The sequence below is a fragment of the Syngnathus scovelli genome, chromosome 20 (genome assembly GCF_024217435.2).
Source record: "Syngnathus scovelli strain Florida chromosome 20, RoL_Ssco_1.2, whole genome shotgun sequence".
NCBI classification, from domain to species: Eukaryota; Metazoa; Chordata; class Actinopteri; order Syngnathiformes; family Syngnathidae; genus Syngnathus; species Syngnathus scovelli.
Genome location: NC_090866.1, coordinates 8707971 through 8722413, shown reverse-complemented (window position 1 = coordinate 8722413; position 14443 = coordinate 8707971). Strand labels below are relative to the sequence as shown.

The following is a 14443-nucleotide window of genomic DNA, read 5'->3' as shown; positions in this document are numbered from 1 at the left end:
TCGTCCCCTTGGCACCCTCTCGCCTTCAGAGGGTCGTTGAAGTTGAAGTCATATGAACTGAAAAAAGAAAATCACTTCAGGAAGTGATTCGTTCACTCTCGTTCACTGACAACAGTCGTTCTTTTGAACGAATCGTTCACTCACGAACCAACACGACTGTGAAGAAACAGAATTTGAAACCTACCACATTTTCTTTTTTTTTTTTTTTCAAATTGTGCAAAAGGGCTTATTTCTAGAACAAATGAATAAAAGATGATAGTCATAATCCAGTTGTATAAGTGTAGAGATATAAATCTTCCGTTTTCAGTGTGGTTTGGCCTTGACTCCTGTGATCAAAAGAATTCTTCCCTTCTGTCTTTTTTTTCTTTTCATTTCTTTTTGTATTTCATTTAGACTTGTTCTATCTAGGAATAGTATAAGGGCAACTGGATTATTTGATGTGCCAGTTATTGCTGACTGACTTAAAATGTCTTCAATGCCATCCTGTTGATCAGTGGCACGAGCAAAGGGCAAGTACACTGCTACTTCTCTTGCTCTTTGTTATGACAACCTATGTTGGTAAACATTTCCAAAACAGTACAAACTTCCTCCTTTATTCCAACAATATGCATTTTTAATTTAATGAGGACCATAAAATGACCTTACCTCTAAATGTTATCTATTCAGTTTATGAGTTTTGTTAGTACGGCAGTAAATTATGAGATTATGGAAGAAAGCATTGCATTCATTATTAATTAATATCCATTTCCATCTTGAATGAGTTCATTATTTAAAAACAAAAAATCAACAGTTTTCATTCAGCTTTCGGAATGCCCATAAAAATAGACTTGAGTCTCGTGAAAACATTTTTGTGTCAATATGTCACGTATAAATAATATATTTTATTGCCTCGAATCATCTTTTAACTGCGCGTGAAGTAAAATGTCGATCATATGATGAAATGAATTTGCCCTTCAGCGCTTGAAAAATTTCCGCTTTCTCTCGAGCACTTTGTCTTCCATTTCTTATCAGGCACATCTGACATTTAAGCAAATGGTTGCATTGAGCTGCTGCACACAAAGAAGTACTCAGTATCTATCAGGTGCCGGATTATTAATCAAAGTAAGTGGATAGCACAAAAAGGATGATGGGCCGAATGGGTGGCAAGGCAATAAAAACTCGTGCTTAAAAAAAAAAAAAAAAAAATGGAATAGAGGACAGCAGAGACTTCCACCAAGGTTTAACAGTCCTTGCTCGGATCATGGTAACATTTAAAAATCTCATTGCTGTGCCCTCACCGTCACCTCGTGTGCCAGATCGCAGAAATATGAGCAATAACTTCCCACTCTCACTTCTACAAAGCTGGCAGCATGTGATGCTGCCCTGTCCCATGCCTCAAAGGTCAGCATGAACCGCTGACCTTGGCCCGACCTTGCCAGCCTTGAGGTCAAGCAGTTTTGATTCCTGCTTTGGGAAGACTCAGATGAGTCAGTTCATCAAAAGTGTTTACGATACAAATTTATGTAATGATCTTGAAGTAAACAGCACGGAGCTGCAACGATCTGGAGGACGATTCGTTGGGATAATGAATTTGAAAGGAGGCTATAATCATCTGTGTTCCTCTTAATGGCTCCATCTTTCTGTATGGGCACACAGGACTTCTCCTTTCTCTCTGCCAGCTGTTTCCGCCTGAAAAAGAAAAACAAAAAATTGTGATAAATAACCATGCACAACAACACTGCAGATATGATTGCATTATAAAAATAGACAGCGGAAGAAATGTGAGTGTGCTTCCAACCCAAATAAAAAACGAAGAATGCTCTATAATCATTATGAAATCAAAATTATACTATCTTCAATCTGATTTGCAGAAAAGCATTTTATACATACTTTTAAAATGTTAGCTTAAGTAGCTAACACATAACAAGAACAAATTATTTGATTGCTAAAATAAGCAGTATATAGCAATTATTTATTATTTAATTATAGACACGTTTCCTCAATTTAGAAGTTTTATTTTGACTTTTACATTCTTTTTAATTTGGAAAAAAAATCCGCAATGTAGTGAAGCCGCGATAAACGAAACGCGAAGTAGCGAGGGATCACTGTAATCTGCTTTATGACTTAAAATATTTTGCTCCGTGTACAATAAGGACTTTATAGAAAGAGTGAGTCATGAAATTTCAAAATAAAACTAAATACGTTTATAGTCTAATTAATGGACCCATTGCGTGAACTCGATGGAAGGAAAAACTTGCAACTGTAATGACGTAAAGAACAATTTGAACTCTGCAGCTTGTTGTGTGTGTGGGTGTGTAATTTAGGGGGGGTGGAGGGGTCCAAAAGTAAAAAGGGGACTCCATTACCTGGCCATGTCAGATGAGCTTCTGAAGCAGCATCAGATTGAGCAACTACAAAACGTAATCATCAAAATTGGCTTGTGAGAGGTGAGAAATGAGTGCATCGTAATTTGGAAAGATTATCTTCGCAGGTGAGGTGGTGGTGAAGGAAATGACGAGGATGAAAATGCTCATTTAGACACACATCATGACTTCCGACAGTGAGCAAGGCTTGGAGAGTGGAGAGTGTAGCACTCCATTTTGTCTACCTCTGAAATTATTCTTTATTTCTTTTTCCGTAGAACTGGTAAATGAGCTTCTGCCGTAAACCAACTCCCTATTTTGGACTGCCACATTGTTTTTTGGTTTTTTTTGGAGTTTTGGCTCCAGGATTGCTGGCAGTTTCCGTTCTGCACAGAACTAATGAGCTGAAAGAAAAATAGCGACCACACCTCCTTCGAGTTAGTTCGTTCATTCAGTTAAGAGTAATGAGACGTTGTCTAATAATGGAGAGATGTAAAATGTCGGCCAAAGAACTCCAGGACTAATATATGACGTCACAGCAGTTTATAGAAAACTAGAAATACAATGCAAATATGCCCCCTAGAGATCATTACGGGGATGTCAGAGCAATGTTCGTGGCCTTGCTCACTCCGACTCATTTTTGTTCATTATTTGAATCAGTTTGGGATTTAATGACCTCAGCTTGCTTGTACTCTTCCTCCATTGTGCAGTGATTTGTATTTTTGTTCACTCTGTCATTTGCAGGGAATATATTGACAACTAGCAATTCTCACACTTTGGTAGTTAAGTATTAAACTGACCAAACGTGCAATTTTGGAGGGAATGTGGGAGGAAGCTGGAGCATCCTGGACAGCCCACGCAAGCACAAAGGAGAATACGCAAACTCCATATAAGAACAAAGAACCTCATAAGGCCGTAATGCCAACTACTACTCCAACGTGCCCAGTTGTGAAATCAACCAAAAAAAAATCTGGATCCTGCACCTCGGTCTGAGCGGATTCTCCTGTTGTGCAATGATTCATAATTCAGTTTAACGATTGAACAGTGCTGAGCATTCATTTGCTCTCAGTACACATCAGAATGACCATGTTTACAACAACACACAGCACCTGGCAAGCACATGTATTTCATTATTATGTAAATATACCGCCCGCTAACTTTCATAGCACTTGTTCTCATTAGGCTCATGGGTGACCTGCATGATTTGGTATTCTGAAAAATGTTAATCACAGCTAGGGAACATGCAAATATCAGGAGGACTGGATGTTTTTAGGTAGCAGTCTTTTTAAATTTTTCTTTAAATCTGTGGGGTTAAAATGAATGGTTATCTTGCAGTGGTCTACTTCAGAGGTTTCGTGGTCATGGAAAGAGCAACCGATAAAGAAACCTTACAGTTAAGAAAATAAGCACTGTCATTTCAGATATGTTCTTTTTTTGTACGCAAAATTAATCCACGCAAAAAAATACGCAATTATAACAAGGGTGCCGACAAATTATCTTTTTTTTAAATTTATGACAAATTAGTTAGGACCACTTGACAAAACAAAAGAATCACCTTATTTTGGAGGGACAAACCGGATCTTGCGCAACTTACTATAGTTTGCATGACCAGGTTCCAGTGAGGTCCCTCTGGTTTAGGGCTGGATTTGCCAGTTGGTTGTTTTGAACGCAATCATTCGGCGAACTCCGTCCAGTGGTCATGTTATCTCACACTTGAGTATTTTGCGGAGTGACTTGTCGTGGCCAAGCTTGTCGCAACAACTTTGTGCAGCTGCCCCATCTGGCAGTGGAGGTGAGTGTTGCTATTATTATTATTTTTAATGTACATTACAATTCCGCCTTGCACGGACGGGCAAGGTTCGGCTCAAGTCCCGGGGAATCTACAGCCACTGCATGTCAAACATTTTCTGCTCACGCAACAAATGGAAGGCCCGGAGCGTTCGTGATTATTCCGATGACACTTAAACGCCACTCTTTGGTTAGACAGGTGACAGATAACAGTCCTGCAAGAGATCACCAGTGCGAGTAGAGAATCTTTTTGAGTTAACAGTAATAATACTTTATGAGGTGTTCTGGTCTTTATCACCTTAATAATGTTGTCATCGGAGTACAAGGAGTGCCACATAGTCCCGTTTGAAAAACGTTTGTTGACTGCACACGTGGTTCTTTTTGAGTGCAATAACAATCGGAAGAAGGTGTGGGGGTCATTAAAATTAAACAAGCCTTATGAGAACATTTCAATCAGCACTTATCGATAGTAAACAGCAGATTGATATCACTCAAGCACGCTGGGAAGATAATTTATATTTTTGTTCTTTTTGTTGGAACTAATAATGCATCTATTCATGCATCTTTTTTTGGGGGGGGCATTTTGATTTTTTTCCCGATGTCTCGCTGATGCAGATATTCTTCTCACGGCCCCTTACTCCGCAGGAAATTTATGTCACGTGATAGTTTTTTATCATTAATTCTAACTGTTTGGAAATTATTATTTGGGACTGACAGCGGGTACAAAAGTAAATGTTTTTCAAAGTACTTTCCGCAATCTCAGTTTGCTGAAATTTAATGATTGTCATCATCGTTTGAATTAGTAGCGCCCTGTGAGTACAACAAATCAATTTTGTAATTGAAAGCTACAATCTTGAATTAAAAGACTTTATAAAATCCCTTAATAAATACTTAAGAAAATAAAATCCCATTATTAGCTTGTAATAATACATTTATTTAGTCCCCAGATGAACTCAACTGCTAAGGACAATTCTAAAATCCACATTTGGGTTGGGGGGTTTGAGAAGATTTCAAAAAACATAACCCAAACCATACCAAGTTGGCAACAGTAACAAATAACGGGGGGGATACCGTCAAGCTCTACTCTCAGTGTGGGTTATCAACACGGCAGTTATATTTTTTTGATTAAAATTCTCCCACTATTTACTCCCACTGGCTGGCACGGACCACCATTCCCTCCTTAACGGAGGAAGGTGCAGCTTCTTGGTGCACAGCCGTTTCATATCCGCAATATTAAGGAGGCGGGGAGGTTTTTATCGGGGAGGGATGGATGGGAAACGGCATCGGCCTTGAGCTTTTGTGTTCAAAGCATGGACTTGTCTTTAATGGCTGGGAAAAGGCATGTCATTTATAGTTTGACTTTATTTGGCGCTGACCTTTTTGTGCACAGGGTGGGAGTGAGCGCGTCTGTGAAATATTTGCAAATGTAATTAATGTAGCGTGCAGGTGTTCGAGTTTGATATATTATATTTAATTAAAACTTTTGAATGAGGACGATTTAGATAGAATTTGCAACTTTAGCCACTTTTTAATATTTACCATTATCTGCCTAGAAACAGTTTAGGACAAACATGCCCCCCCTCCCCCCCCCAGACACACAATGCATGTTTGACAAGAGGGGAGGCAGCTTTAAAGTCAAGGTCAAAGCTTCTAGCAAAGGCGGGTGAACTCCACATCTGCGTTTACCCCCAAATGGCGATTTAAGAAGCACAGTTCCGCCATGTTTTTTTTTTTGTTGTTCGCCTAGTGTGACTCATTTGATTTAGTAGTCACTTAGTTGGAATCAGACTTAAGTTTATTAGAAACGTAATGGAACGAGACTGAGGTTTTTGTAAACTTATTGTTTGTGCAAACGCACAGGAAAGTCAATGACAGCGGAAAACTTTGGTATTAAATTACTCCTGCGATCAGACCAACATTGGTTAAATTAGTTCGCTGTTGGTCGGTGTCGAATTTCAAACTCCGCGTACTTCTTTCACTTTGTTTGGTGACTTGATAAACTCCCAGGTGACTGAGGGAAAGTTGAACTGGCTCACTTTGATCCGTCTACCATAATTGGATCGGTTTCAAAGTAAATGTTGTTGACCTCCCGCCACTGGATCATATGAAATGATCACATGATCATCACCAATATTGGAGTTTTATTTTGAAATACAGCAAAAATATATGTACGCACCAATGAAAAAATCTAAGTTTATAAGGATCTAAGGGAGTGTTAAGCTGCCTGTTGGCTCTCTTTTGTGAACTTTCATGTGACTTGTATCAGATATCACTCTGTTTACATGTGTGTACAGTACACAAGTCTAAAATGTGTGTAAACAGCTTCACACTACTGCAGAAACAAAGGCACGGTAAATATAATTTCAAAGTAGAATCCTGAAAAATAATATAATATATAAGATTGATGTCTGCAAAATATTGTTTTTTATATTATGTGAGAACAAATGCACATCTGAAATTGAAATTATAATTATAACCTAAAGCTGGTTTATTGTGTTTCCCATTGTTTAGTTTTGTTGTTGTAACTTTGAAGAAGCGTTCCTTACTACTAATCGGTGAACACTTCACAGGGTCACCGTGTTCTGGGAACGTTCTCTCGCTTAACGTCAATGTATAATAGATTTGAACATTTTATCAAATGATGATACTGACATGGTGTGAAGTTCGAATAGATAGATCACTCCTCGGTACGTGGTTAACCTTCACACGAGTGGGAATAAACTGACAATAAATGAAAGCCATGCCAAAAAGGAGCAAAGAATGTTCTCCAACTGGGAGTGAAGACGAGACAGCTGCCAGCCAGGAATGATTAACTCTGCTGGGTATTGCTGTATCAGATGTTGTAAAAGCAAACGAACATGTTCGTTACTTTTCCTGGGATCAAGTATGTGTGTGTGTTGCATATCGATCTAACAGGTGTTTGTCTGAAGTACATTATAAATCATATTTCCTCTTCTGGCTAATGACGAGTAAAATATGCAAAATAGCATGCAAATTGAACATTAGAGCAGAAAAATGAGGTTTGACCTTTAACAACAGTTACTTTGACAACTTGTGGAAAAGGATTCTACAGCAAAAAAATACAGCTTTTAATATTAATATTATTACAATTTTACTGTTTTTGTTGTAAAGTAGGCTAAGGAGGGCCCCATTAAACTTGTTCCGGAGACTGTATCGTTTTTCATTGAGAGACCTCAAAGTGTCGAGTGTATTTAATGGAAAATAGAACCATGGTTAAATGCTTATTCACTCTAACAAAAAAACAAAAAAAAACAAAGTGGTTACTTTGGAATCAATTTCCTGACTTTCAAGTTCCTCCTCACTAGGTGTAGGATTTAACAAAGAAAAAAAATTTCAAAGGAAAAGTCAAGAGTTAAATAAGGTGCGCTTTTTTATGTATTGTTAAGACTTTGAGAAATGAGCAGTTTGTATTTGAAAATATTGTTTACAATATGCAAAGCAACAAGAAATATATTTACAGTCCCTAGGGGCACTTGAGGACAATGGCTCACAAGTTTAAAAATTGCATTGGTACAAAAGGTCAACTCTGCTGTGACATCATGTTCTGCTACAACACGCTCTCATGGCTTTTTTATTTTTTTTAAACAAGTTTGTTTTTCTTGCAGGGATGCCCCACTGCCTCTGTGAGTCTTCATGTCTGGTCTAAGCATTAAACATGGTCCCTCCTACGGCATTCTCTTAATCCCGGGATGTTATGGATTATCAACCCAAACTACACATCCTAACAGTGGAAGTCCGCAGTGATTATAGTTAAGACCAACCAAGTTAGAGGACAACTAGAATTTAGAAGTTAACCAGTAAAGGAGATTTACACGTGTATACATTAGAGCGGCATTGCATCGTAATTTTTTTTATCCTACATGGATGATGTAGGATATCCATTCTTAGAAAGACATTCTTGTAGTTGGGATGGCCACAGACAAGGGTCAACCCCTCGTTCAGCTCCAGGAGGTGGACTCCAGCCGAGTGGGCTGCCGCATCCTCTCCCCCATCCACAACGCCTCCTCCCCGCCGGGTCTGTCCATCGAAACCAGCCAGCCCATCTGTATTCCCTCCCCTTACACCGACCTCAGCCATGACTTTACCACCATCCCTTTCTACAGTCCAACTATCTTCTACGCTGGGCCAGGGCTTTCAGACTGCTCACCTGTGCACCAGTCCCTAAGGCCCTCCTTATTCTGGCCAGGTCACGGGCATATGGGCCCGCCCGGACCGCTGCACCCTTCCCAGGCACGGCCACAGCAGAGCCAGCCTGGTCAAAGTCCATGGGTGGAGTTATCACCAGGTGACTGTGAGTTGACTGCCAGGTAGGACATGACATCATTTGTTGTTCTATCACCAATTACCCTTCCTGATAAATATACAGAATATATATATGTACAATTATATATATTGATTTTAACTTTGGACTATTGATTTGGTACTAAGATAGTTTCCATTCTGAAGTGATTGAGATAGCTTCTGTCCAAGGTCCAATCTGCATATGTACTTTGTCAAGTCTATAAACATCACGATGTTGGATCAATCTCCACCAGAGCAAGAATTCAGATGATTTTAAATGGTATCCAAGAATTCAACACGGTAATGTTCATAATTGTCTTCTTCAGGTCGTAGTTTTAAACAACAGGTTTCTTATCATGCCAAAATTTGCCTACCAAGATCAACTCTCCACCAATCGTGGAGAATATTAATTTTGAACTCTGACCTGATTGGCGTGTCTACTGTTGTGTACACCACAGTAAGCTTTTACCGTTTGTTAGCAAGCGCCGGCGTTCCCAGGAGAGCGAGGAAGTCGTGGTGTCATCGGGCGGGAAAGCAGACCTCCACTTCTGTGCTGTTTGCCAGGACTACGCCTCCGGCTACCATTACGGCGTCTGGTCTTGTGAAGGATGCAAGGCCTTCTTTAAGAGGAGCATTCAAGGTGAAGCAAACAGAAACATTTCTCAGTCATGGAATATTTGATTTGACTTTCATTTCTGATTCAGGTCATAATGACTACATCTGCCCGGCAACCAATCAGTGTACCATCGACAAGAACCGTCGTAAGAGCTGTCAGGCGTGCCGTCTTCGCAAGTGCTATGAAGCTGGCATGACTAAATGTGGTAAGCCATAGTTTAACGTCTTTTATGTCATATTTTTCTCATTTTTATTTTATTTTGTGTTGTCAGGCATGCGCAAAGAGCGTGGAAACTACAGGAACCAGCAGAGACGCCGCGTGAGCTTGTCCTCGCACAGCAAGACTAACGGAGCACCGGCGTTAACGGAACCGGCGGCCATTTCCGAGCTCAACCCGCCCGCTTTGACCCCGGAGCAGCTAATACAGCAAATAATGGAGGCGGAGCCACCTGAGATTTACCTGATGAAGGATATAAGGAGACCACTCACCGAAGCCAACGTCATGATGTCGCTGACTAACCTCGCTGATAAGGAGCTGGTTCACATGATCAGCTGGGCCAAGAAGATCCCAGGTAGGTGTGTCTGGATCTGAACAGATGTTTTGGAGAGTCCAGCACCAATCCTTAGAGAGAGATTCGAAATGATTGATTTCCCATATCCGAAAATATATTTTTTAAGCAAAAAAAAAAAATGGTCCTCATAAGATGACACACATGGTCCACTGTGACTTCTTCAGGGTTTGTGGAGCTCAGTCTTCTGGACCAGGTGCACATGTTGGAGTGCTGCTGGCTGGAGGTGCTAATGATAGGACTGATGTGGAGGTCAGTCAACCATCCAGGGAAACTCATCTTCTCACCTGACCTCAGTCTGAGCAGGTATTTTGTTTCCAAGTTCTCACCAAAATAACATTCAAGGGGTTCCTCCACGGAAATATTTGAATGCTTACTGTCTGTTCCCCCCCCCCCAAAAAAGGTTTTACTTTCCTATTCAGCGGAAATAACAATGACTGTGTTTGTGCGGCAGAGAAGAGGGCAGCTGCGTCCAGGGCTTTGTGGAGATCTTTGACATGCTCGTCGCCGCCACATCCAGGGTGAGAGAACTCAAGCTGCAGAGGGAGGAGTATGTCTGCCTCAAGGCCATGATCCTCCTTAACTCCAGTGAGTCAACACAAAAGCCAGACACACACACACACACTGGCGCTGCTACATACGTGTCCAGCCGTACCCTCGCCGAATGTTTTTATGTGTGATGTGGTCAAGTTACAACAAGCTCTGAGGTGGCTCAACTCAAACCTGAACAGGCTTTTTTTTTTTTTTGCACCATCTTACCTCAGCTTCATAATTTCTCATCATCGGTGTAATAGATGTGAGTCAGAAAATAAAATGAATTACTGGAAAGCACATGGAGTGCTATCTGAAAAAAAAAAATATTTCGTGAATATATCTGGACTAATTTGAGAGAGCTCTCCAAGAATCAGCCCAGCAGGCGGACAATATGGGACTCCTTGGAGGTGATGAGAAAAGAAGTTAAAATGGCAGATAAAATACTTCCGCTCACGGAGCAGCAGAACAGATCGCTCAATTAGACATTTTCAGAAATAGGCACATAAAAAGATTTATGCGCTTGTTTTATTTTACCCCTTAACGACTTGGCAGCCAAGCCAGAGACCCAACTTTTTGTATACAAATAAAAAGTCAATTTTCAAGCATATGAAATCCGATTCTTGAAAGAGAGACATTTATACAACTTCTGAATGACAGAGTTTTCAGTCAAGGCTTTTTTTATGGAAAACAATTTATCAAAAGTCACAGTTTATGAGATTTCTTGGTTTAACATTTTATTTTACAAGCCCAAAGAAGTCATTAAACGGGCTGTTCTCATTTTATAGTTACTGTTTAATGTGTTTCAGTGCTGCTCGCGGGGAAGAAATAAAAAATAACTCCAGATCCTTCCAAGTTGTAAATAATCATCAAAATGATTTGACACAAATATTGTGTGATCAAAAAAAGTGCTAAAAAGATTGCATTCATATCTGTTGAAGTAAAAAGCAGAGGAAACACTCGGAATATTCTCACTCAGTATGAAACAGTAAAAAAATTCAGGTAGCGATCGACCGACTGACTAACTGAAGACCCTCTGATGTATTTTGCTGCTGAAAGGATGGAAGTGTTCCCGCAGGAGTTTTAAGAGAGACCAAAACCAGATGTTGGGTTTGAAAGAATCTCCATGTGGACATAAAAATCAAATGGGTTGAAGCTGTTGAGAGGCAATATTTAACCTTTTGCTACTCAGGTTCAAATTAGGTTAAAAAGGCTGGGCTATTTTCTCTTGTCCAAATATAAATGGAATAATCCTTTGTCATGTGATCTTGAATTCATCCCTTTTAAAAATGATAGCTGCTGCAAGATGGCTGTGGTATTAGTGCTTGTTACTTATCGGCACTCTAGCGATCAAGGTCAAATAGTCCAAATCCCTTTTTGCACTGCTCTATATTTAAACGGCGGTCCTCACATCTTATCAGTGATGTTGTTATGGCGGCACCACCGAGTCACCTGTCCAACCCGAATCGCGGCCAGTAGCTGCGTCATAACTTTCGGAATGGTCTGGAGAAATCATTCCCGTCACGTGTTTTTTTTTTTTCGTTCCCAGACATGTGCCTCACCTCTTCTGAGGGCAGCGATGAGCTGCAGAGCCGCTCCAAGCTGCTCCGTCTTCTCGATACCGTGACGGACGCCCTCGTGTGGGCTATCGCCAAAACCGGCCTCACGTTCCGCCAGCAGTACACCCGTCTGGCTCACCTGCTCATGCTGCTCTCACATATCCGCCATGTCAGGTGAGCCATTAAACACCTGAGATAAATACATAATAGCATCATCAAGTATCGGTTCTTAGTATCGGTGGGTGTCCAACCATGATTTGTGTCTTACCTCGCAGCAACAAGGGGATGGACCATCTCCACTGCATGAAAATGAAGAACATGGTGCCTTTGTACGACTTGCTGTTGGAGATGTTGGACGCCCACATCGTGCACAGCTCCCGGCTGCCCACCAGGGGTTCGCAGCAGGAGGCCACGGAGCAGCAGGAGGAGGTTCCCACCAAGCATGAAGGTTCCACAAGCGCCTCCTCAAATAGCTGCACTACCAACAACAGTGATGCCCAGTAGCCAATCAGTCACTTGGCTTTATAAAGCATTCACATGCAATCATTTGCATCACTTGGCCTAAAATTTAAAGAGAGAGAAAAAAAAAAGACTGAAGTCAGATTCAGTCATTGAATGTACAATCTCATGATTTTCTTTGCACATCATCCAAAATGTAACTCATGCAGTTCTGTATTTATTGCCTTACCGCATCAAGTCCATTAAATACCACCTTTGTTCTTAATTAGATGGCAACTGGTTCTATTGTGGAAAAGATAATCGAATTTCAGTCACGATACACAGTGCAAGACAAAAATAACAAGACGGTTTACTTAACTCACAATTGGGCTGTGCAGGTATCATCTTGGAGACGCTTTTATTCTGGGCCATGTTCTTTGTTAGTCGTGATCGATCTTTCCTGCTGCTGTGTTCTTTCGTGTTTACCTCGAAAGAACATTCTAATAGGACCCTTTTATATAAAACTGAAGGTAGTGCCTTAAATCCTGCTATTTAGATAAACGGAATAAAAGAATGACTAACATTTGCCTTAACGATGAATTCAGACAATCTGAAAAATTGGATGACCCATTTGTTTTATATAAAATCATTTGGGACCGGATACACAAAATAGAAGAGATTGTGATTATTTTTATTGAGTCTGCCTGAATATAAAGCCCAAGACAATTTAGACAGAACCCACAAAATGTACTGAAGCGACAAATATAAGCCAATATGCAAAGTGCCTTAAAACTGGAGGATTGTCTAAATGGCCAGCAGAGGGCGACCTCATTAATTGCAGTATGAATTTATAGGTTGAAATTATCATTTAATGTTTACAATGACATGCCAAATTGTGCATGGTAGGAGAGAGCTCAGTCCTTCAGAAATCTTTTCTTCAGCTTTTATTACATAGGTGATAAAAGAAACAAAACCGCCTGGACAAATTTCAAAAAGAATTTCCAACAAAATTCTGCCAGTTTGCTCAATGCATTTTCTTAAAATTGAACTTTTTTTTTTTGGGTTAAGTTTATAACCACTACTGTATTTCTGACAAAGTTGCACTTACCTGTTAGAATTTTGATTAAGGGAGAAAAAAAAACAATTATTTTTGTATGTGGCTATTGCTGTTGTACGCACTGTTAAAAATAATGAAACGTTCACGGAATGTTTAGTGAAAAAAAAAAAAAAATGCCATGGTTGAAAATATGTACCAGTTCAGCCTGTCTGCTTTGTGCTATTTTTAACATGAATAATTAGTGCTTTATATCTGGCGGTTACTTATTTGACCACCTTGCTTAGTAACATTTCTAGTGAAAAGATTGCTGGGCGATGTGTTAATCATGAATCATCTCACAAACACACTCTGTTGTACAGTACTCATATCTGTAAGCAGCGAGGAGAGTGCTTGTTTTCAATATGATCGGCTTTTAAAAGTCAAAGGTTACACAGATACTAGTCATGCTTCTTAAATGTTCATAAATGTAAACATGTATGTTTTAAAATGCACAGAGTACACTTAAACAATAAATGATTGTGTCATTGGCAAAAAGTTCATTTTAAGCTTCCCGAGTTTGCTTCATTATGCAGACAATTAAAAAAAATCCTTTTACAACTCTTAAAGCTCTTTAATATACCGAAATATATAGACAAAAGTTAATCATAGAAATGCAAGACCATTATATTATTTTTTAGTTTTAGCAAACATTTTAAGTCAATTAACTTAGACAATATGTTCTAAACTAGTACAATTAGGACCTGATGATAGATTTAATGCCAATAATATTGCAGAAAAAAATTATTCTGTGAAGTATTTGATGACCCAATACTTTTGTTCGTACTTAATCCGTGTGTCTTTTCAAGAATAAATACATAAAAAATATATTTGGATGTTTTTCATTGTAAAACTACATCACTATGATGCTGCCAGTGTTAGGAAAAGGTTACCTTTGTTCATTCTAAAAGTAGTCAGGTGGGCGGGGGTCCGTTTGTGTAGTGTAACATAGGATGAAAAGATCGGGCAAAGTTGTTGGCGACGGTGCAGCTCGAGTCTCTCTCCGACCGGGGGACCAAACATGGGAGGAACAGTAGGAAGAGGAGAAGGAGGTGAAACGGGACAGCAGCTTGGAGGACCCGGCAGAAAAAGGATCGAGGTGGCGATGAGTCTCTCTTCCCTCTGGGTGGCACACACCGAAACATAGGAATTAATTTAACAAAATATTCCAAAACATTCTTTTTGTTTCCCAAAATCTCACACTCA

The 14443-nt window shown here is 39.8% G+C and overlaps 2 protein-coding genes and 1 long non-coding RNA gene across 9 annotated transcripts in view; 1 reads left to right on the top strand and 2 right to left on the bottom strand.

Moving 5' to 3' along the window:
* Positions 1–591: 591 nt before the first annotated feature.
* LOC125990651 (uncharacterized) lies at positions 592–4077 on the bottom strand. The gene is made up of 2 exons (XR_007489030.2): positions 3937–4077; positions 592–1668 (listed from the first exon to the last, which is right to left on the bottom strand). It is a non-coding gene; the product is annotated as an uncharacterized lncRNA (long non-coding RNA).
* Positions 3970–13740, top strand: esr2a (estrogen receptor 2a). Its single transcript, XM_049758061.2, has 9 exons — positions 3970–4134; positions 7757–8458; positions 8912–9072; positions 9137–9253; positions 9320–9619; positions 9784–9922; positions 10071–10204; positions 11697–11880; positions 11982–13740. The coding sequence occupies exons 2-9, from the start codon at positions 8061–8063 to the stop codon at positions 12208–12210; spliced, it is 1662 nt and encodes a 553-aa protein (XP_049614018.1). The 5' UTR covers positions 3970–4134; positions 7757–8060; the 3' UTR covers positions 12211–13740.
* Positions 12815–14443, bottom strand: part of syne2a (spectrin repeat containing, nuclear envelope 2a) — a 29661-nt gene continuing 28032 nt past the window's right edge. For all 7 annotated transcript variants that reach the window (XM_049758050.2, XM_049758047.2, XM_049758051.2 and 4 more), the window contains exon 65: positions 12815–14359. In XM_049758050.2, the coding sequence (XP_049614007.1) occupies positions 14152–14359 (208 nt within the window). In that variant the 3' untranslated portion in view covers positions 12815–14151. The remainder of the gene's footprint in view (positions 14360–14443) is intronic.